Consider the following 22,241-nt stretch of genomic DNA (forward strand, 5'->3'; position numbering starts at 1 on the left):
ACAAGCTGACAGTTCCTTCAGGCGGGGGTGAGACAGACCCAACTCTGAGAAAGATACAGGCAAAACAGAGGATGTTCACAAATCTCAAAACCACATCTCATAAAGTCACTAAAAGGAACAGGAGTAGTTAATCTGAAGAGAAGAGAAGAACAGATAAGATATGGGCAGGACAGTCTCAGTGAACACTGGAATAAACCTCATCATCTGCAAGCTTATCTGCAAATCCATACAGAAAACCTCAAAAAACTAACCAATTATTATATAAAAATGAACAAGATAAGAAAATAAATTTTAAAAAAAGAAGCTACCAAAAAATTGAGATAAAGGAGAATTCAATAAAGTGACTTGATAGAAAAATTTAATATATAAAAACTTAAAGTTCTCCTTTAAACAGGACTTATATAGGGGGGTAAAAAATATAAATTTCCTCAAGTACATAAAAAAATCCAATAGAGACATATATCATTTGCCAGCTCAGGAAAATTCATTATGATGAAGATACCAGTTTAGCCCAAATTTTAAAACTTGAAGCAAAATAAACATGGCATAAAAATGACCATTTTTCACATTAAGTACATCAACATTATTCTCTTACTATAACCAACATTCATCTCCAGAACTTCCTCATCTTCTCAAACTGCATCAATAGACAATCATTTTCCATTTTCCCCTCCCTCCAGTCCCTGCCTAATTTTTTTCAGTTTCCTTTATTGTGGTAAAATACATATAACATAAAATTTGCCATCTTAACCATTTTTAAACATACAGTTCAGTGGTATTCCATTTATGTGACCATCACCATCATCATCATCTCCAGAATTCTTTTACCTTGAAAAACTGAAACTCTATATACAAATGATAACACCAACAATTTTGGAGGAAAAACTTAACCAAAAGGGCCTAAATATTATGTAAGCAGCTGAAAATAACCAAGAACGTTGTGAAAGGGAAGAACAACATGAAAAAAGACTTGTTCTATCTTATATTAAGCCACAACATAAAGCTATCAGAACCAAAACAGTATGTAACACACAAAAACAGATTGTTGGCACAGAATAAAGAGCTTGGCAAGTTACCCTTCTTTATAGATAAGGCTCCAGAGAATGAAGGTGGCATCACAAATGCACTGGGAAGAGGAATGCATCCTCCTCTGATAACTCTTTGGAAACCAAAGAGAGACCAACAGATTTTCACTTATTACTCTATGCTAAAATGAGTTCCAAAAGGATTAAATGTTTAATTTATTAAAATAAGTCACAAAAAATCCAGAAGGACAGGTAATATACACCACTAGAAACATGATAGAGTCAGAGAACTTTTTCTATAAAAGGTGAGAGTAAATACTTTCATTTTTGCAAACCACCTGGTCTCTGCTACAACTACCCAAGTCAGCCATTGTAGGTGAAAGTAGCCACAGACAACCTGCAAATAAATGGGTGTGGTTGTATTCTAATAAAACTTTATTTAAAAAAAAAATAGAAGGTGGGAAGATTCGGCTTCCAGCATAGTTTTTGACTACTGAGTTATTTATTTGTTTGTTTGTTTACAGTTGAGGGGTTTTAGAGGGTAAAAGCAAAGAACAAAGTAATGGGAAAAAGTAACTATCATTAGGTTTGACTATACAACATTTAAAACTCCGGGGCATTTAAAAAATATATTTCTGTATGGTAGAATTATGTAACTGTATCTTTAGACAAGTTGTCACTGAGCAAAGGTATTTAAATGAGTTAGTCAAGTTAGATCAGGCTTGTTTCAGGTCTGTCTAGAGAACAATAATAAATTGAATCTTTCTGAGGAAATATTTAATTTCTTCATAAAAATAAGTTTTTAAAAATACGTACATCTAATAGTAAGGAAAATGGAACACCACAGTGTATAGAAAACTGAATTTGACAACATACTTATGGAAAATAATGGCCAAATGATGTGAAAACAGTTACTATAAACAAATTGTCAAACCATACACATTCACAATGCAGAAAATATTGGCAGTACACATGAGCACAAAGGGTTGACATTTCCCCCTCCATTTTCACTGTCTCCCTCTCTCCTTCTCATTCTCTCACACACAAACACAGATGTTGAAATCAATAAAAAAAAAAAAAAACACACTAGTAGAAAAAAATGGACCCAAAAATAGATAACTCATTTGATCACAAATAAAACAAAAATCAAAAGCAAATAGACAATTCAGAGAAAGAACAATGAGTAAGTTCTGAAGCTCAAAGGTCGCAGTTGCACGCATATGAAGATGACAGGACTATTTTCCAAATGTCAAATTTTTCAGCAAAGGTGCGTTTTTAGTGCCATGGTCCAGTGTTGATGAAGACAGTGGCGAGGCAGGCTTGGTACACACCACTGAAGGAGGAATAAACTGATATACCCTTCTAGTGACCAAACAAGTCATTTATACTAAAAATTTACAAAAATGTTTATGTCCTCATATCTATGGAACCACTTGGAATCTACTCTAATAATCAAAGCTATGGCTAAAGATTTTTATACAATGATAATCACCCTGGCATAACATATATTCGCAAATATTGGAAATGACCTCAAAATTCAATATGGGAGTGGTTCCATAAGTTACATTACATTCAGGCAGGAATGTATAAAGTAGTCATCAAAAAATCTCTTTTCCAAAGACTAAATAAAAACAAAATAGTTGACCTCTCAGCAACATTTGACAGCCTTTCCTTCTAAAAATTTCTCCCCAGGCTTCTGAGATACCACACCATCATAGTTTTCTCTCTCCCACCCTGTTAGAAGATTGTTGGTCTCCTTTTCTCTTCTACACTCATCATGTAGCTACTGGGGTATCCCAGGGCTCTCTCTTGGGGCCCTACTTTATTCTATCTACATTGCTTCCTAGATGAGCTAATACAAAACTTTCATCAGCCGCTGGCAAGACTTGCCAGCTCTACCTCCTCATTTCTCCATCTCCAAGGCCACAGCCACAGCGCTCACCTAGGCTACTGTCACAGCTGTTGATGAGATCCCGGCTCCCATCAGGCTCCCATGAGAATAGATTCAGACAGTCTATTCTCCACTTAGCAGCCAGGAAAATCCTCTCACAACCTATAACTCATCACGATTCCCTACTCAAAACCCATTGCTGGGTTTTTATCTCAACCCCATTAAAGACACATTTCCTACCCCCTTTTTCCCCACCCCCAGTCTTCAAGGTTCCTGCTCTACTGGCCATCTTCTTCCTAACCTCAGACATAGCAAGCTCCCTCCCATCCCAGGCTTTCTATACACTCCCTCCAGATTCCCGTGTGGCTGAATCTCTCTTCACATTCAGAGCTCAGCCGAAATCACCTTCTCAGAGACATCTCCCTGACATCAAAACTCACCCATGGTCTCCCACTCCAGTTTTCACTCATAACATTATTTTGTTCAGGTTCTTCAAAGCACAGAGTAGCCGCCTAATTTTATGGAGTTAACAAATGAATGTTAGGGCAAAACTTACTTCTTAAATACATAGCACATTGTGCCTGTGTGTGGATACAAAGAGCAGAAGACAACTGGGTTGGGTGTGCCCCCATCTGTCCCTCCAGATCCACCATTCTTCTGGTCTGGGGAAGCCCACCCACTTGGACTACATCAAAGGCTTCCTTGCATTCTGCTTCCTGGTTGGCTCTGGTAATGGGAAACATGGGAAGAGGATGGGAGGACAGCCAGGCTCCTGCTAGGCAGCCCCCTCCGTACAGCCCCTCAGTAGGGTTCCCGTCCCTTGGCCCCTTCAGGCCTAAGTGGGCAATAACTCCTCATTTTTACTAGCCCCAGAGTATGACATGAGTCCTTGTTGGTCCCTATCAACCAGCAGTCCTCAAAGTGATTCCCAGGACACTTTGACAGTATTCACAAGGTCAAAACTATTTTCAGACTAACACAAAGATGTTATTTGCTTTTTTCCATGTGTTGACATTTGCACTGTTATGCTTTTGAACTACAAAAGCAGTGGTGGGTAAAATCACTGTTGTTTTAGCAGAGTCAGTCCAGTGGATCTGGCTAGAAATCATTATATTCACTGTGTCATAGGCACAATTTAAAAAAAAAAATCAAACCAAGAAGATATATAGATAGCAAATAAGCACATATCATATGTCATCAGGGAAATGCAAATCAAAACAAGAAACCATTGCACACCTATTAGAATGACCAAAATGCAGAATGATGACAACACCAAATGCTGATGAGGATGTGGAGCAACTGGAACTCTCATCCATTGTTGGTGGGTATGTAAAGTGGTACAGCCACTTGGAAAAATGATTTGGTGCTTTCTTACAAAACTAAACATCCTTTAAAAAAATTACTGTATATGTATTTTATATCATTCTTCTTTTTTGTACAGTGTAAGCTTTCTCCTCTAAGGTGTAGTCCCCGTAAAATTCCCATCACCAATTTGCCCATGCACCATCACCATAGTCTCTTGTGCTCTTCCCTCCCCTGTTTTGATCCCTCTGCCTCTCCTGCAGAACTAAACATACTTTTACCATACAATCCAGCAATCAGACTCCTTGATATTTACCCAAAGGAGTTGGAAACTTACATCTATACAAAAACCTACAGACATGTTTGTAGCAATTTTATTCACTATTGCCAAAATAATGAATAATTTGCTTCTTGGAAGCAACCAAGATGTCTTTCATTAGGTGAATGGATGAATAAATGATGTCATATCCATGATGTAAAATTATTTAGCACAGAAAAGTAATGTAAAGACACCAAAGAACCTTAGATGCATATTACTAAGTGAAGGAAGTCAATGTGGTAAAGCTACATACTATATGATTCTAATTATACATAAAGTGTGATCATTATGTCAATCTGTAGTATTTGAGCAGTTGTTTAAAGTTGTGTGCTAAGCTGGTCCCCTCTCTCATGAAATACCAACATTATTTAAAGAGTGACTAACAAACAATGGTTATTTAGACCTCACTATTTATCTGGCTTTTTTCACTAAAATGAACAGGGAGAGTCACAATTGAAAATGTTTGTTACCACCGATAGAAATTGAACTTTTAAGCAAAAAGTTAATTTCAGAAAACTTGGGGAGCTTACAGTTCCCCAGTACTTGAAGAATTTTCTGGTGAGATTAGTGTTGAAATTATAAAATTTTTTATATTACATAATGAAACATGTCAACATTTAGAAGATCTGCATTACTCACTGTATTTCTCTCCCCACCAGTTTTATTAAGGTATAACTAACATATATCGCTGTGTGTGATGGTAAGGTGTGCCCTGTGATGATGCAATATACATATGTATTTCAAAATGATACCACAACAAGGTTCGTTAACACATCCATGTTAACAGCTCATATAATCATAGCTTTTCTTCTGTGATGAGACCATTTAGCAACTTTCAAGCATGTAATACATTATTGTTAACTATAGTTTCTGTGAGTTAAGCATTATTAGATTCCACAAATAAATGAAATCATACAGTATTTGTCTTTCTCTGACTTATTTCAATTAGCATAAGGAACTCACATTTCATCTATGCTGTTGCAAATGATAGGATTTCTATAGATATGCCACACAGAATTATGTGTCATAAAATGATGTTTCAATCAACAAGGGACCACTTACAGGACAACAGTCCCAATAAACAGTCCTAGGTGTGCAGTAGGTTTGTGTAACTATACTCGATATTGCTCACACAATAACAAAATCACCTAACAATGTGTTTCTCAGAACACATCCCATTGTTAAGTTGCCCATGACTGTGTGTGTAATCTATGTACACATATAAATTGTTTTTTAGTCCACTCATCTGTGGATAAGCATTTAGGTTATTTCCATCACTTGGCTGTTGTGAAAAGTCCTGCAATGAACCCTGGAATGCAGATATGGCTACAAGGTAGTGGTTGCAGTTCCTTTGGATATGTACCTAGAAGTAGGGTTGTTGGATCACAGGGTACTTCAATTTTTCCATAGCGGCTGTGCCAATTTACATTCCTAGCCGCAAGAGGTTTCCTTTTTCTTCACATCCTCACCAACACTTAACCTTTTTTTTTTTTTTAATATTGGCCTAATAGGTGTGAGGTGATATCTCATTGTGGGTTTGATTTGCATTTCCCTGATGCTTAGTGATTTTGAGCATTTTTCATGTACCTGCTTGTTATGTGTATGTCTTCTTCAGAAAAATGTCTGTTTAAGTCCTCTGCCAATTTCTTAACTGGGATATCTGGATTTGTTTTGGTTTGGCTTGGTTTTTGTTTATTTGCTATTGAGTTGACTAAGTTCCTTCCATATTTTGGATGTTAATCCCTTATTTGATATATGATTTTTTTTAAAGATTTATTTATTTATTTATACAAGCTCTGGGTACAGTCAGAAGCGCGGGACGGTGAGAGAGTTCTCCAGAGCCAGAGGGGAGAGCAGAGCAGGCAAAATGATGACGTACACTGCTAAGGGGAGCAGCGGGCAGCAGGAGAGGTCTGCGCGCCATGTGGGACCCTTCCCCCGCGGCCGGGGATCGAACCGGTGCTGCAAAGGCTGCAGGCAGCTTTGCAACCCAGCGCTCAACCGCTGCGCCACCAAGGAGTCCCTGATATATGATTTATAAATATTTCTTCCCACTCCAGAAATTGTCTCTTCCTTCTATTGATTGTTTCTTTTGCTGTACAGCATTTTTAGCTGTTTATTTTGCTTTTTTTTTTTTTTTGCTTATATTTTGGTGTTATATCAAAAAAATATTTTCCAATAGAATACATTATATTGAAAATGAATGAATGGGTAAAGAGCCATTCAAAATGCAAGACAGACACAAAATAAATTTAAATGTGACAGAGTAAAAGCAGCTAAAATTTGACATAGTTTCAGATTCCACAGTGCAATTAACATTCAAGAAACTACCACCTGTTGAGTTTGATTGTGGTATCAAAAAATATCCACAATTATCTCAAAAGTCAATTAAAATATTTTCTCTTTCCCAACTACATATCTGTGTGAGGTAAGATTTTCTTCTTTACTTCAAGCAAAATAACATCACAACGGATTGAACACGGAAGAGATATGAAAATCCAGCTATCTTCTATTAAGCCAGACTTAAAAGATTTGCAAAAAATTCAACGAAGGCTATTATCCCGGGGTTTTATTTTTGTTTTTAAAAAAATTACTTTCCATGAAAATTTTTATGTTAACACGTGTGGTGATTTTAAAATGTAGTCACAAATTCTACCCCTTCAGGAGATGGAACCTCATTCCCCTCCCCTTGAGTGTGGGCTGGGCTTTGTGTATTATTTCTAAGGAGGAGAATATGGCAGAAGTGATGGCATATGACTTATAAGGCTAGGGCATGAGAGGCAAGGTTTCTTCCTTGCCTGTGGGTGGGGAATCATGCACTCTGAAGGAAACTGGTTGCCACGTTGAGAGGACACTCAAGCAGTCCCATGGAGAAGCTCCCATGGCAAGAAGCTGAGCTGCCCTGTGAAGAGCTGTGATGTAAATGAGTCATCTTGGAAATGGGTCCTGCAGTCCCAGTTAAACCTTGAGGTGACCAAAATATCGTGACATATCCTAGGCTAGAACCATCCACCTAAGCCGCTCCTGGGTTCTTGATCCACAGAAATTATGTGAGGCAGTAAATGTTTATTGTTGTAAGCTGTTAAATTTTGAGCTCATGAGCTATGCAGCAATAGAGAGCCAATACAACAGAGAAAGGATTTATTGTATATTTCAATGAGTGAATATATATGTAATATGGCAAATATGGGTAGAGAGAACCCAGTTAAACAAAAGCTTTTAGAGGTTCTCAGTTCTTAAGAATAGAAAGAGGCCGCCCCGGTGGCGCAGCGGTGGAGCCCTGGGTTGCGAAGCTGCCCGCAACCTCTGCAGCGCCTGTTAGATCACCGGCCCCCGGGTTCGATCCCCGGCCGCCAGGTGAGGGTCCCACATGGCGCGCAGACCTCACCTGCCGCCCTCTGTTCCCCTGAGCAGTGTACTTCGTCACTCTGCCTGTTCTACTCTCCACTCTGGCTCTGGTGAATTCTCTCACCCTCCCGCACCTCTGACTGTACCCAGTGCTTGTATAAATAAATAAATAAATAAATAAATAAATAAATAAATAAATAAATAAATAAATCTTTAAAAAATAATAATAAAATAAAATAATTTTTAAAAAAAAGAATAGAAAGAGGCCCAGCTCTCAAATAAAAATTTGAGAACAATTGCTCTAAACTCTATAAATTGCCTCTTTATTAAACTTTCTTCAAATTAGCCCACATGAAAGCACCAACAACTTCCTGTTAGGACCCAAAATGCTGTCAATGTTTGCTGTTTGATGGGAGAAATGAGTGATTTTATTTTCTCCTAAATGTTTCTTTTCTCTGTACTTTAAAAAATTTCTACAGCAAGAATGCATTAGTTTTATTATAAGGAAAAAAGAAACTTCCCTTTTCAAAATCAGCCAAAGTCAGAGTTGGTTTCCTTTGGATGAGTCAATGGTTTGAGCATGCCTCGAAGAGCCCAGGTGTCCGCCAATGCACCTGGGGCTCGGGGAAAGGTTTGTGTATGTGTGTGTGGGGGTGGGGAGACAAGTGGTCCCCAGCCCACCTCAGCCAGAATAGCTCTTTCATCTGTTTTACATATTGGGTTTCTGCATATTTCACTTAAGAAAAGTTTCCACTGCTTAAAAAAAGTTTAAAAACCTTTACCATGAGAATAAATTGAAGAGTTAAATTTAGATTATAGAAGAATCATTCATTTTTTTTTTTTAATGTGAACATTTTCCACAAAGAAGACTCTACACGTTCTGAGAACTAGTGGTTTTAAAAGAAGTATCACTGGAAAGAAGTTACAGCTAGGGATGAAGGGTCCCGCAGGGAGGTGGGGGCACAAACAAAGAGCCCCAGAGGCGAGCAGAAACCCTGGGATTCTTAGGGCCCAAAGAGACATAGATCAGAACCACAAGTGAAGGATTCTTTTGTTTTCTAGGAGAAACCAAAAGCAGGAGGGTCAGGGTCCAGTGTAGTGAAAAGCATGGGTTTCAGAGAAAAGCAATCTGAGTGCAAGTCCTGGGTCTGACACAATCTGTGAGATCTTAGCAAATGGCAAAGCAAAGGTCTTCATCTATAAAATGAGGTTTGCAAATATAAAATGGTACAACCATTTTGGAAAACAATCTAGCAGTTTCCTTAAAAGTTCAACATAAATTTGCCATATGACCCAGCAGTTCCTTTCTTAGCTAATTGCCCAAGAGAAATGAAAACATATATCCACTCTAAGACTTGCACACAAGTCTTCTTAGCACCATGATTCGTCAAAACCCAAGATGGAAACAATCCAAATGTTCATCTACCAGTGAATGGATTAAAAAAAGGTGGTATATCCATATAATGGAATACTATATGACAAAAAAAAGAAAGAAGTCCTGGGATATACCATAACCAGTATGCATCTTGAAAAGATGCATTAAATTAATGAAATCAGCCACAAAGATCACCTATTAATTACATGAGTTTGTGTAAACAAAATGTCCAGAAAGGGCAACTATATAGAGGCAGAAAATAGATTAGTGGCAGCCTGGGGTTGAGTATGGGATGGCAGCCAGAATGATTACACACGGACATGACATTTCATTTTGAAGTGATGGAATGTTCTAAAGCTGGGTTGCGGTGATGGATGCACAACTCTGTAAATGTATTGAAAAGCACTGAATTGCACACTTAAAATAGGTGGGTTTTATGATATGTAAATTCAACCTTAATAAAGCTATTTTAAAACAGAATTTGATCTATCGACCTCATAGGGCTACTATGAGGATTCACTGAGATTACAGCTATAAATCCTGCTCCCTGGTATATACTAAGCACTTTATACCAGTAAGTAATAATGATGATGATAATCAGAATCTATATAATAATAGATTATATAAGTATAAAATAATAGATAATGCAGAATAACAATTTATATCACTTATATAATTATTACTAAACCACTTCAACATTTGTCAACTTGATTTAACTCCAGCACAACTTTCTGAGGGCGATGTGTTACATCATCCTCATTTTAACAGATGGGGAAACTGAGGTGCTGAAAAGTTAAGTAGCTTTTCTGCAGTTGCTCAGCTAGCATAAAGCAAAGCAGGGACTGGAATCTTGGAGAAATAGTTCCAAGTCCAGGCTCCTCGCCATGACCCTACATTGCCTCTCAGCTGTATACTGATTTACTGCTCTAACTAGTGCTGGGGGTGGGGTACAGTAAAGACTCACAGACGAGGGAGCTCAGGACCCAGACCTGCAGGGTGATAGATATTAGTCCGGGGAAAAGTGTCCCTGACAGAGGGAACTGCAATTGCAAAAGTGGGGAGACAAGAGAACACAAGAAGCGAGGGGAGCTGGAGGACTGGAGTGTAGGGGTGAGGACGTGGGGGTGAGGTGCCAGGCAGGCAGGCACCTCAGGCAGATCCAGAGCCAACAAGGGTCCTAGTGCCCAGGTGTTAGTCTAAAGGCAGTGCAGAACCAGAGAAGGATACTGAGTGAGTCTTTCTCTGAAACGACTCACATTGCCCTGGCAGGTGGAGGAGGTTGACTCAGCCGCTGCTGTGAGCTTAGGGGAGCGGGGGAGCTGCCATCCCACATTTCCATCCCGCTGTGAGCTAACGCCCCAGCAGCCACCCCAACACCAGCTCCGCCAGCACGCAGAAGCCATGCCAGCCAGCTGGGAGCAGCAGGCACTGTTGTCCTGCCAGAAAGCTGAGCATAGCCTCCCCCCACCCAGATTGCTTGCTGACTGGTGGCAGCTTCACCACCCCTTACTCCAACCCAGCCACCTATGGCCCCCAGAGGCATTTCTCACCCCACCCTCATGGCCTGGTACAGGCCACAGTACCCCTGGCATTCACCCTAACTTGGCTGTCCCCAGAGCCAAGGGATCAGCCCATGGGGTCTAGCACTTTTCTCATTCAAATATAATACACATACACTTGACTCCATCTCTTCCATTTTCCCACACCTGTCCTAGATCAACAAACAGTCACAGTGGCAAAAGCAAAACTAATTAAAAACCTCCCATGCCCATTGATAAGAACTAGTTCAAAATCTTTGGTGAATCCACAGTATTGGATACTGCACAGCTGTTAAGGGGGACCATGCAGATCTACTATTTCCACTGTACATGAACTAGCATGGAAGTGCCTCCCCAAATAGATTACTGGGTGAAAAAGAAGAAAATTGCAGGATAGCACATCTAATAAGTCATTGCTGACAACACTAAACCAAAAACATAACTCACTCCATATTTTTCCAAGTTCACAAATACCTAGTTAAGTGAGAAGAATGCCTTGAAGGAAACACATCGAACTAACCATCATGGGAAGGAGGGAGGGAGGGAATTTTATTCTGAACACTTTTATTATTTGATTTTTACATGAATATGCTTTTGTATAACTGAGTTATTAAAAACATTAAAGTTTGCTAAAAAAAAAAAAAACACACAGGAAAAGTTTGTTAAAATAATGTGAGCTAGTGCAGGGTTCAGAGTAACTTTTCAAAGAGCTGTCACATCCAGAAATTTGCCTAAATCTTGCCACGCCTTCCACAAGGCAAGTTCAAAACCCCATGCGCAGGTTAAGAACCTGGACCCTGAGAGGTAAAACCAGCCGCTCAAGGTCACTGGCAGGGCTGAGGGCTCCAGTCCACTGCTTGTCCTGACCAGACTCACAGAGTTGGCAGAGTGGGGTCCGGCAGGGGCTGGGGGGCACCAATGTGCACAGGGGCTCACAAAGCCCCTGAAAAGCCCCTTCTGGGAGGGAAATTGGGGCTTTGTCAGGGAAGGAGAGTAAAAGGTGGTGAAAGAAGAGCTGATGAACCAACGCCCACCGCAAAAATTAGACATGATGATGAGCCGCCCACCGAGTGGGGTGGGCCCGCCACGTCACCCTGCAGATCACACGTGGGCAGGAGCCTGGCAGGGCCGTGTCCCCAAGCCTGAGACTCATGCCTCTCTCACGGGGGCTGCTCACCCCGGGTTCTGGGCTGAGCTGTTTCCAGCTGAGTGGTTCTGGGATGCTTCTCATTTCCAGAGCTCATTTCCCAGAGCACTGTAACCAGGCCAGAGATGGAGCCTTCTAGAGTCTGAGGAGCAACGCACATAAAACCCAATAACCTAAGTACTGTAAGAGTTACTAACCCTCATTTCTTTCACAGGCTGCATTAGCTGCAAGTGTCTGGAGGGTGTGCAGAGACAAAAAAGCCACAGGCACCAGGAAACACTGCTAGGCCCATCAAGGCAGCCAGAGAGGACTCACATACAGAAGGGACCAGAGGTTGCTGAGGGGAACACAGGACCCATCATAGCTCGGCTGCAGGATGAGCAGGTGTGACCCCTAAGAGCATGATCAGAGAAAAGCCTCCGGCCCCATCATAGTTCCTCCATTTATTCTTTTATCCCAAAGCAAACCTACAAGGCCTGAGGCTTCTGACCTTGACTCTGCTCTCCATCTGTAAAAGGGATAGTATTATACCTGCCTCTTGGATATTGTGATATCTGGATGATGGGACACATAGTAATAATATAATTCAATAAAAATACAAATATGGGATATCCATCAAATCTGGAAACAAATTATGAGTGTGTATATGTGTTTATATTTTTTCATTTTTTTCACAGAGTGACAATGTCCCAGACAACTTTGCATATATGCATCTATGTTTCTACCCTATATATATTAACTTCAATATAGAAATATAATCAAATAAAACGTAGTAAAAATATAAAAATAAAGCCTATTGTACTATTTACACAGTCTGAGGGACCATGTCTAAGAACTTTCCAGTTTTATCTAGTTGAATGTTTATATAAGCCACGGCAGGCGTGTCTGACAAAGCTGGTTTTCCAGCTCATGGAGGTAGCCCCCTCTAAACCATCTATGCCTGCAGTGAAGGCTCAATAAAATGAAGAGATACAGACAGCCCCAAAGGGGTGCCCTGCCACAGAGAAGGGGCTTAGGAAATACAGGATCCTATGAATACTGAACTCTTGGCCAGGAGAACCCAGATCCAACTTGGGCCACCATAACCGGTGTAGTAATGAAAGTAGGTTGTCAGTAAATATTTCTGACAGGGAAGGAACATTGTCATAGTGTTCATTAGCCAAAAGCTGGCATTTTTGTTTCCCCCAAAAAAGCCTACGGCACATGCAGAGCATTCCCTAGGAACATCCACTTCTGAGATGTGTGGGGAGGCCCAACTGGAGGCCCAAGGCTGGCACTTGTGCGAGTGCCAGCCCCACCCTGCTCACACTCCACAGCGCAGAACTGGAAGCCAGACCCCGCACAGGAGGGGCACGGCCAGGGCAGCTGGCAGCAAAGGAACAGCGCGGCCTACCTTCCTCAGCGTCATTCCTCAGCGAGGCCTCCAGGAGGGCCACGCTGGCCTCAAAGGACACCTTCTTGCGCCGGCCGCTGGTGCTCCGCTTCCGCTCGTGCTTGCGCTTGCGGTGCTGCAGGTCCTGCTCGTACTGGGCCCACTTCTTCAGTTGCTGGGCCCGGCGCTTCTGGGCAGCTCGCAGCCGCTCCAGCGTGGGTACCTTCTCCAGCAGCTGCAGCTCGGTCAGCAGGTCCACGTGACTGGCCATAACCACCGCGCCTCCCCACGCCTTGGGGGCTAGCACGGGGCGCCTGGGGCCAGGGGCGCTTGGGGGCTCCTGTGGGCATGGGGCCTCATCCTGGGGCCTGTGGAGCAGAGACACAGATGGACAGGCCTGTCAGCATCAAAGCTCAGGTCTGGTTAGGTCATCGGGGCCCAGATTCAAAATGCTTTCCCTCTCTATTTTCATATTTATTCCTCTTTTTTAAAATAGATATAATTGGGCCTCCCTGGTGGCACAAGGGGTTAAGCACCACACTATGAAGCAATTCTCAGCTTCTGCAGTGCTAGTTGGATCTCCGGCCAGGGAGATACCCACAAGCCACAGCAGACCTCTCCGGCCTCACCAGCTGCTCCCCTCAGCAGTGTATTTCAAGCAATCTGCCTGTTCTGCTCCCCACTCTGTCTCTGGTGAATCCTCTCACCCCCCACACCTCTGGCTTGTACCCCAGTTCTTGTATGCATAAATAAATTTTTAAAATAATAATAAAATAAAATAGATATAATTAACCTATAATATTGTGTAAGTTTAAGGTGCACAGCCTGTGGATGTGATACCCTTGTGTATTTCCAGATGATTGCCACTGTAGCCTTAGCCAACAGCTCCATGGGGCATAAAATTTTCCCTGTTCTGTGATTCTATTGTAATAACACACAAGGGTGTCATATTATGATAATACATAAAGGGGTTATTGTGATATTGTTATGACATATAACAATTATATTGTTACAATTGTTATATTGTATTGTTATAGCATACGTGGAATTTATTGTGATATTGCTGGAACATATAAGGAGTTATGTTGTGACAACTGTTATATTGTTCTAACATATAAGGGATTATTGTGATATTGTTATAAGATGTTATATTGTTATAATTGCTATTTTATTACAGCATATAAAGAGTTAATTGTGCTATTGGTATAATAAATATAAAAGGGGTTTAGTGTAATACTGTTATAATTGTTACGTAGTTGTTATAACATATAAGGGGTTTATTGTGATACTGTTATAATTGTTATGTTGTTACAATATATAAGGGGTTTACTATTATTTTTATTTTTTTTTTAAATATTTTTTTTAAAGATTTTTTTTTTTTAGAGGCATGTTTATTTATTTATTATATTTGTTTGTTTGTTTGATTATACATGCACTGGGTACAGTCAGAAGCGCGGGAGGGTGAGAGAATTCACCAGAGCCAGAGCGGGGAGCAGAGCAGGCAGAAGGACCGAAGTACACTGCTGAGGGGAGCAGCGGGCAGCAGGAGAGGTCTGCGCGCCATGCGGGACCCTCCTCTGGTGGCCGGGGAGCAGCCGGGGATCGAACTGGCGCAGCAGAGGCTGCGGGCAGCTTCACAACCCAGCGCTCAACCGCTGCGCCACCGGGGAGGCCCTACTATTATTTTTAAAGGGATTAATGCCATTTTTAACCTCTCAGCATTTATTTATAATGATAAACATTGATCAAGAAATAATCCACATAAACAAAAGTTGTTTGGGGTCCTTAACTTTTAAGAGTATTGAGGTTGATAATGGCCGAAACTGAGTAGAAAATCTTAGTTGAAGTTTTCCTCTTTGGAAACCTTAAAAAGTCACATCTCTTACTCTATCTGATTCTTGGACAGATTTTCAAAATCTGAAACCAACTGGTCTCTGCTTTCAAATCAGCACAGACCCTAAAACCTCACAGATGCAGAGAAAAAGATTTGGAACAACTGGAACATTCTAAAGCCTGGTTTCCTACACCTAAAATGCTGTCTCCTCCTCCCAGGCTATTCAAGGAATAAAAAGAACAGGCCAAAAATTATATGCCTAGTAGGAAAAGAGAAACAAGCCCAGAGAAAGAAGAGCAGGACCATGTAAATGCAGCACATCTGGGACCCCACAGGCAAGGCAGGAGGATAATTGTGGGCTGTTGGATGATGGAGAAAGTTGGCCCAGGTTCTACATCTGTGTAACATTATCACAGAGGGACTCCGAATAGCCCTGGACTTCATCCAAGTGGTTGGATATCAATAGCTCACTCCTTTTTATTGCTGACTAGTTTTCCATGGTATAGGTATGCTCCAGTTTGTTGAACCAGTCACTCCTTGAAGAATGTCTGGGTTGCTTCCAGTTTGGGGCTATTACATTCATGTGTAGGTTTTTGTATGAACAGAAGTTCGCATTTCTCTGGAGTAAATGCCCAAGAGTACAATTGCTGTGTTGTATAGTAATTACATGTTTAGTTTTATACAAAACTGTCAAACAATTTTCCAGAGTGACTGGAACATTTTTCATTTCCACCAGCAATGTGTAAGTGATCTACTTTCTCTGCCAGCATTTGCTGTTGTCACTGTTTTGTTTTGTGTTTTTTTTTTAGGTAGACTTTTGGTTGCCTCTTTAAAAATAAGGAATGCAGAAAAGTAGAATTCATAGCCACATTGTATCTTCATGATGGTGAGAACTCACTGGAAGTCAACAGAGGACATATTTCCTTTTCCCCCAATTCAAGGATCAAACATTTCATGGGTACTTGATTCAGAAAAGAATCAGGGACCAGCACTGCCTTCTAGGAAATCCTTGTCAGTCTGTGGATGTGTCTATATATTCATTTAATCCTCCTGACAACATAGTGAGGTAGATATTGTTATCATCCCCATTTTACAGGTAAGGAAACTTGAGCCCAGAAAGTTTAAGCAATTTACCCAACATCACACTGCTGAAAAAAATACAAGAGTCAGTCTGCTTGGGGTTATCAGAAAAGGTTTTCCAGAATAGGTTTTCCTGATTCTCAAGGGTGAGCAGGAATTCACCAGGTGAGAGCAGCAGACAACAGCTGAGAAGGAGCTTGGCCTACATCAAAGGTCTGCAGAGGGACTGCCCTCCACGAAGGAATGCTGGAGAACAACACACATAACATGACTTGAAGATGAATCCTCTGACCCAAAGAGAAAAAAAGTCTCAGGGGCCGCAGTGAGCAACTCATGGCTGTGGGTCAGACTTCACCAAAGCACCCCCTGTGAGCCACATCACATTTTGGTCCAAAGAATATTTTGCAATATTGGAATCCATTGGTAACATTTAAAACTTGAAGATTTTATATCCAAATAGGATTTTCAGCTTTTCTTAGAACATCTCAGTATTTGGCCACGCTGGGTACCCATGGCAACAATTAGCAGGTGTGGAGTAGGACTGGCCCCTTCATATGGAGCACTTACCCTCTAGTTTACCATAGTCCCACTACCTCCCTTGCTCCACCTGACTTTCCTCACTAACCAGCATCGCTTGCCGCTATGATCACCTGAGTTTGCAAGTCCTGTCCTAGACAGAATGAGACAGCAGTCTCCAAATATCACCATGTCCGATCAGCACAGGAAAGAGAAGACTGCCTGTAAGTCTGCCCTATGCTGAACATGACCAAGGTCCAGGGAAGCATCAGTGCACACCCGAAGAACAGACATCCAAGCTCCAGGATCATGCAACAAGCAATTGAACATGTTTGTGGTCCAGTAGCTGTCTCAGAAGATGACCAATTCTCCATTGCTCACTGGAGAATAAAATTTCCACTACGTCAAACGGACCTGAACATTCTGTAAGATTCCTTTTAGTCCTGAGATTCCTACATAGATACTCATTTCTTCATTATCAAGTATTTACTGTTTACCTATTCAGTGAGAGCTACCAAACAACAAGCTAACACGGAAGATAAGAATAAACATCCCAATTACTGCCATTGTTCATGAAAGTACTTAATCCTCTTCAAAGAACTTCCCAGCTACCATCCCAGCACCTGTTTTCCCTAAGCGTGGCAGAGGAAGCCACTCCAAGGGACTTTTCAAAATTACAGGACACCCAGGCTTCATATAACATGCACTCTGAGTAAGTCGTGCCCTTTTTACTTCCTTTTTAATCTATCAGATTTTCTCCAGAAGAAAGTGTCAGTTCAATGCTAATAGTCTGTTAACATCTTTATAACCTTGTCAGTCTCCCTAGTAAACAAAGAAAACCAGCCTCACACTCATGCCTTGGGTAAGCAAATGTGTAGGATACAAGGAATAACGTTGTTTTGTTTTCTGTGGATTTGTTTTCACAGTTACTGTTTATTTATGGTAGTGATATAAAATCTCCTTTTAGATTCTGTCTACTTCAGTGGAAAAGGGGGTTAAAAAAAAACAAATTTTAAATTATGGTACTTAGTATTGGCAAAAATTCTAAGCAATGGACATCTGGGAAGCCCACCTACCAAGATCCTCAATGGCAACAGTCTTAGAAGGGAAGCACTCATATGAGCTCATTATTTCATCTGAAAAATCTTTACTGGGCATGTCTCACATGCCAGGACTGTGCTAAGAACTAGGGACACTGTAAGGCAGAACAGGTATGGTCCCTGCCCACTGATGAGATGACAAAACAGAGGTAAAGGAAGTGGTGACAAGAGGATAGAGACTCAGTGGTAACTGGAGCCCTCGGCCTGACTCCCAAAGCAGTGCTCCCTCCCAGAATCTCGGTGCCAGGCCCCACACAGACAGAAGGCACTCTGCAGTGCCCTCACTGGTTCTGGCTGTTTACTCCCGGCAAAGGAATTAAGGGCAGTTGCCCAGCCCCCTGGAGAAAGGTGAGGACAGTACCTCCCAAGGGCCAATAAAAGGGGCCAGAGAACATTTTCTCTGACTTTGTTCTCCCTACTGGCCCCTCCCGCCTCACCCTTCTGGGTTCCCTAGAGCTGGGGCTCCAGGACAGCTCCCTCTTGACTGCTGATTTTCAGGTGACCTAGTTTCCCCCAATAGACCCACACACCTCCTCCCACCCCCAGCTGAGAAAACCCTGCTTGGTCTAATTAAAGAATTGCATTGTACTGCTAACACAACAGCAGGGCAGCCCCCCAATAGGGCAGCAGCCTGGGTGCTGGGGCAGCCCACAGAAGTCCTGACTCCTGTAGGCTTCAGGCTGGCCCCCTGTGTGCAGACCCCAGCGCACCTGTCTGCACTTCAAAGAAAGGTCCAGGTAGTAATGGGGGCACAACCCAAACTGCCAGGACCTGGAAGAGCAATGCCATCACCAACACTTCCAGGAGATCCCCAAGGAGGACCCATCTGGAGAAAACCAACTCCATGGAGACATGGAACGTGGAGTGTTATAGGAACATCTTGAAGGATCTTCCTCCAGTAAACAGGGTATGTAGGGCTGCAAGTCATTGGAGGGCTGGCCCTTCCCAGCAGGAGTAGGAGGAGTCTCCAGAGGCCATGTCCAGGTGAGGTGGTCCAGGAAATATGTGGACATGAGATATCAAAATCAAGTGGAAAGGGAACGAGGTACTTAATTTTTCCAACAAATGGCTCTATGAGGTCTAGGTAGCTGAACCAAAACAGCCCAATTTGGGGCAGCAGAAAGCCTGAGGTCAAGGCACTTGACCCTCAGTGTGGGGGAAACAGACAGTTGGAGTGAGCCTTGATTCTCTGCTGGTTGCTTCTTGAGCACCTAAGCTTGATTCCCTTTGCTACAACCACTAACCCCTACTGCCCCCAAAGGGAAGAAACTGAGCCAGTGTACCCCTGGGGAAGAAGGCTGTGCAGGGCAAGGCTGAGTCTTGAGAGGAAAGGATCAGAAAGTCCTGGGGGGTGGGTAGCAGGTGGGGGTGGGGTGTGTGGACAGGATGGACTACAGAACCCTTCCCCCATCAAAATGAAAAGAAGACTATGCAAATGTTATTTGGAGAATGAGTATGCCTCTGGCAGAATATAAGAGAGGAGGAAAGGCATAGGTCTGATGAAAGACACAGGTAGATGCTGACCTGTGTGAGCTCCCCATTATCACTCTGCAGGGTCCTGATTGATCAAAGCCCATCAGCAATTGCCTAACTCAGCCACAATGACTGGTTGTGGGAAGACATCTGACCTAAGTTGGCCCAATCAGAAGCTCTCTCTTCCTACTGTGTGAACTAGAAGCATGAACCCTAGTTGCTGCTGGAGACCATCTTGCCACCAGCTTTGCCAGAAGCTTGCAGTTGGATGAATCCAATACTTGGGAGTCAGAGTTGAGAAACAAGGTGTTAGCCACCAAAACCACCTATATTACTTAAACCAATTAGATCAAGTTTATCACTTGTAGCCAAAAGCACACTAGCAGACAATGATGATTTTAGGGATACAGGAATGGGAACCCCAAGAAGAAACCATTGCCTGAAGCAAGGTGAGTGGCCTCTTGCTGGGGCATATTACCAGAGACCTCCACTGGCTTCTGTACAGTGTCGCTATGGCTTGTTAGGCCCGCGCTGAGAGTCAGCCTTGAGGGAGGGCGGAAAGGCCAAAGGGGGTTCCCACAGCAGCCCCACCCCTGAGCTAGAGCAGGGTCCCAGGTCTTGCCACTCTTCAATCCCAGGGGAAGAGCTAGATGACACATTTTTGGACCGGAGCCTAGTGCCTTGAGAAAAACAACACGAAGGAAGGTGAATTCGAATTAAAGAGACTTTCAAACATGAGTCAGACAGTGTCTCAAAGTTCACACTGTTAAAAGAAAATGTTAAGATATTTTTTCATGTTCTTCAGCTATTCTTCTCCACACAATATTGGCAGCAGCCTGGAGGAAGGCCGCGAGTGCTTTCTCCTCATGCTTCCTGTACCACTGAGCACGAGGGGGGAAAGGAAAGCAAAACAAACAACACTGGCTTTCCCCGCCCCCTTGGATCTCACTTGGACCGTTTTCTCTCCTAACAGATGCAAACACGCCCCTCTCACAACATACTTCTTCAAATAACGACATTATTGCCCCCACTCCCATCCCAGTGCAAAGATGCTCATGAGCAAAGAGATTTCTGGGGCGTTTGGTGCTCCAAATAGCTGAATTAGAAATGAACCTGGTCACCCTCCACACCGTGCTCATGGGATTTTGTGGAGCTGACTGTCCTGTGCCTCCTGGGATAAGCCTCTGGACTTTGGTGACACTCATTGCAGACACACATCCGGGTCTTAAATCCCAAGACCAGAAGCTTGCAGGTGGGTCTCAGGTCCCAAGGACTTCACTCTCCTGTCCTAGCTGTATCTCTGTCTCCTGAAGCACATTTACTATGACCCAATTCGAAAAGACTTTCAAGGGGGAAGGGCCAGGGAGGACAGCAGGATTCAAGAACCACAATTCAACAAGAACAATGAGCGACCAAGCATCAATTGCATCTTGAGCTCTCTTAGGAAGAGACCTGACCACCATGGGGGTGATAATCATAATAGCCCAGCTGACTTCCGTCTCAACTGGCTGGACCTTAATGAGAATATAAGGTTTCCACAAAAACCATGATGGAAAGAAATAGTTTTGTTCTGAGCAGATTTAGGATGACAGGCAGGCAAAATGACGAAGCAGGAGCAACCTGGCACGAAGAAAAACTGTCTAATGTTGACAATTCAACAAAGTCCAGCCATGGCACAATGCCAAGGTCCTCACCCCCAGGACCTCCATGGCCACTTGTGAGGTGGCCACTATGCAGGGCAGCAGGCAGGGAGCCTGGCAGACAGAAGCAAGCATGCTACCACGTGTCTGCAGTCCAGCATCTGGTAACCACCAGGCTAGACAGCCTGTGAGGACCATTCTAAGTAGATATTGATGATGTTTGGGATTCACTCTGCCTGTGAGTATGAAACAGCTTTCTCAGGCTGAGCTCCAAGAAAACAAAGGATGTCACAGCTCCAACAGGTGAAAAAAAACATGAACATAGCAGTCTTCCACACCGAGCTTCTCCCCCTGAACCTGAACCCACAGAGGCCCACACACTTGCGGGAATGAATGCCAGTGTGGGGGAGGCCGCTGGGGACAGAATGAAGGTGCCAAGGATGGGGCACATACAAAGCTGACATGATGTCTACATATTAGTCAGTCACAGTCACAGTGCTAAACTGAACAGCCAGTCTTCTAAAGAAGCTTATGTAATAGCTAAACACAGGGAAATGGGAGTCCAATTACACATACTGTTTCTCCAGGCTTGGGGGAATGTGGTCCACCCCCACCCTTTGCAAGAAGAAAACTCTCCCTTTGCTGTTGGAGGGATCGTTTTCCAAAGGAGGCCACCTGTAGCCACAGAACACCCACCTAGGTTACATATTTAAAAAACAGGGCTGGCCATTCCCATGGCTGAGCCTGGAGAAATCTTTGCCTCCTCTGCTTCCTTCTCTGAGCATGACATCCTTGGCCAGACTTTCTTCTGTTGTGCCAGCTCTTAAGTTGGTGGTGGCTACTTGCAGCACTGTGAGGGAGGGGTTATGAGGCTATGTATGATAAGAGGAGGTATGCGTGCTGTGATTGATAAGTAATGTCTGCATGACAAGGAATAGCTACAAATACAATGGTAGGCAATTCTTCTACATTACATTTGCCTAAACTGGGATTTCAATACTCACCTGTGTCCTATTTGGATCTTACATACAAGCAACTAGAAAGTTATCAGAATGTGTGGAAGGGTCCCTCAAATCCCAGTATATCATCCAAACAGTACCACAAAAATCACCATGGCCTCAGTGGTAGATAAAAATGAAGAATAGCTTAGGTCATAATAGGAATTTCTCCAACAACTTGACCTAATGAGTAGAATGAAGAAAGATACATCATTACTCAATTCCTCTCAATTGATTGCATCCAGGTTTTAGGAAGCAGTATGCTGAGCCAACACAAGCAAAG

The 22,241-nt window shown here is 42.6% G+C and overlaps 1 protein-coding gene across 2 annotated transcripts in view; it reads right to left on the bottom strand.

Moving 5' to 3' along the window:
- The window catches only part of PPP1R16B (protein phosphatase 1 regulatory subunit 16B), a gene marked incomplete at both ends in the record, with an annotated part of 63,174 nt that extends 49,586 nt beyond the window's left edge, over nucleotides 1-13,588 (bottom strand). For both annotated transcript variants that reach the window (XM_084247958.1, XM_084247957.1), the window contains one exon: nucleotides 13,339-13,588. In XM_084247958.1, coding sequence (XP_084104084.1) covers nucleotides 13,339-13,588 — 250 coding nt within the window. The remainder of the gene's footprint in view (nucleotides 1-13,338) is intronic.
- Nucleotides 13,589-22,241: the final 8,653 nt, after the last annotated feature.

The sequence above is a fragment of the Talpa europaea genome (assembly GCF_964194135.1).
Source record: "Talpa europaea genome assembly, chromosome: 11".
NCBI lineage: Eukaryota > Metazoa > Chordata > Mammalia > Eulipotyphla > Talpidae > Talpa > Talpa europaea.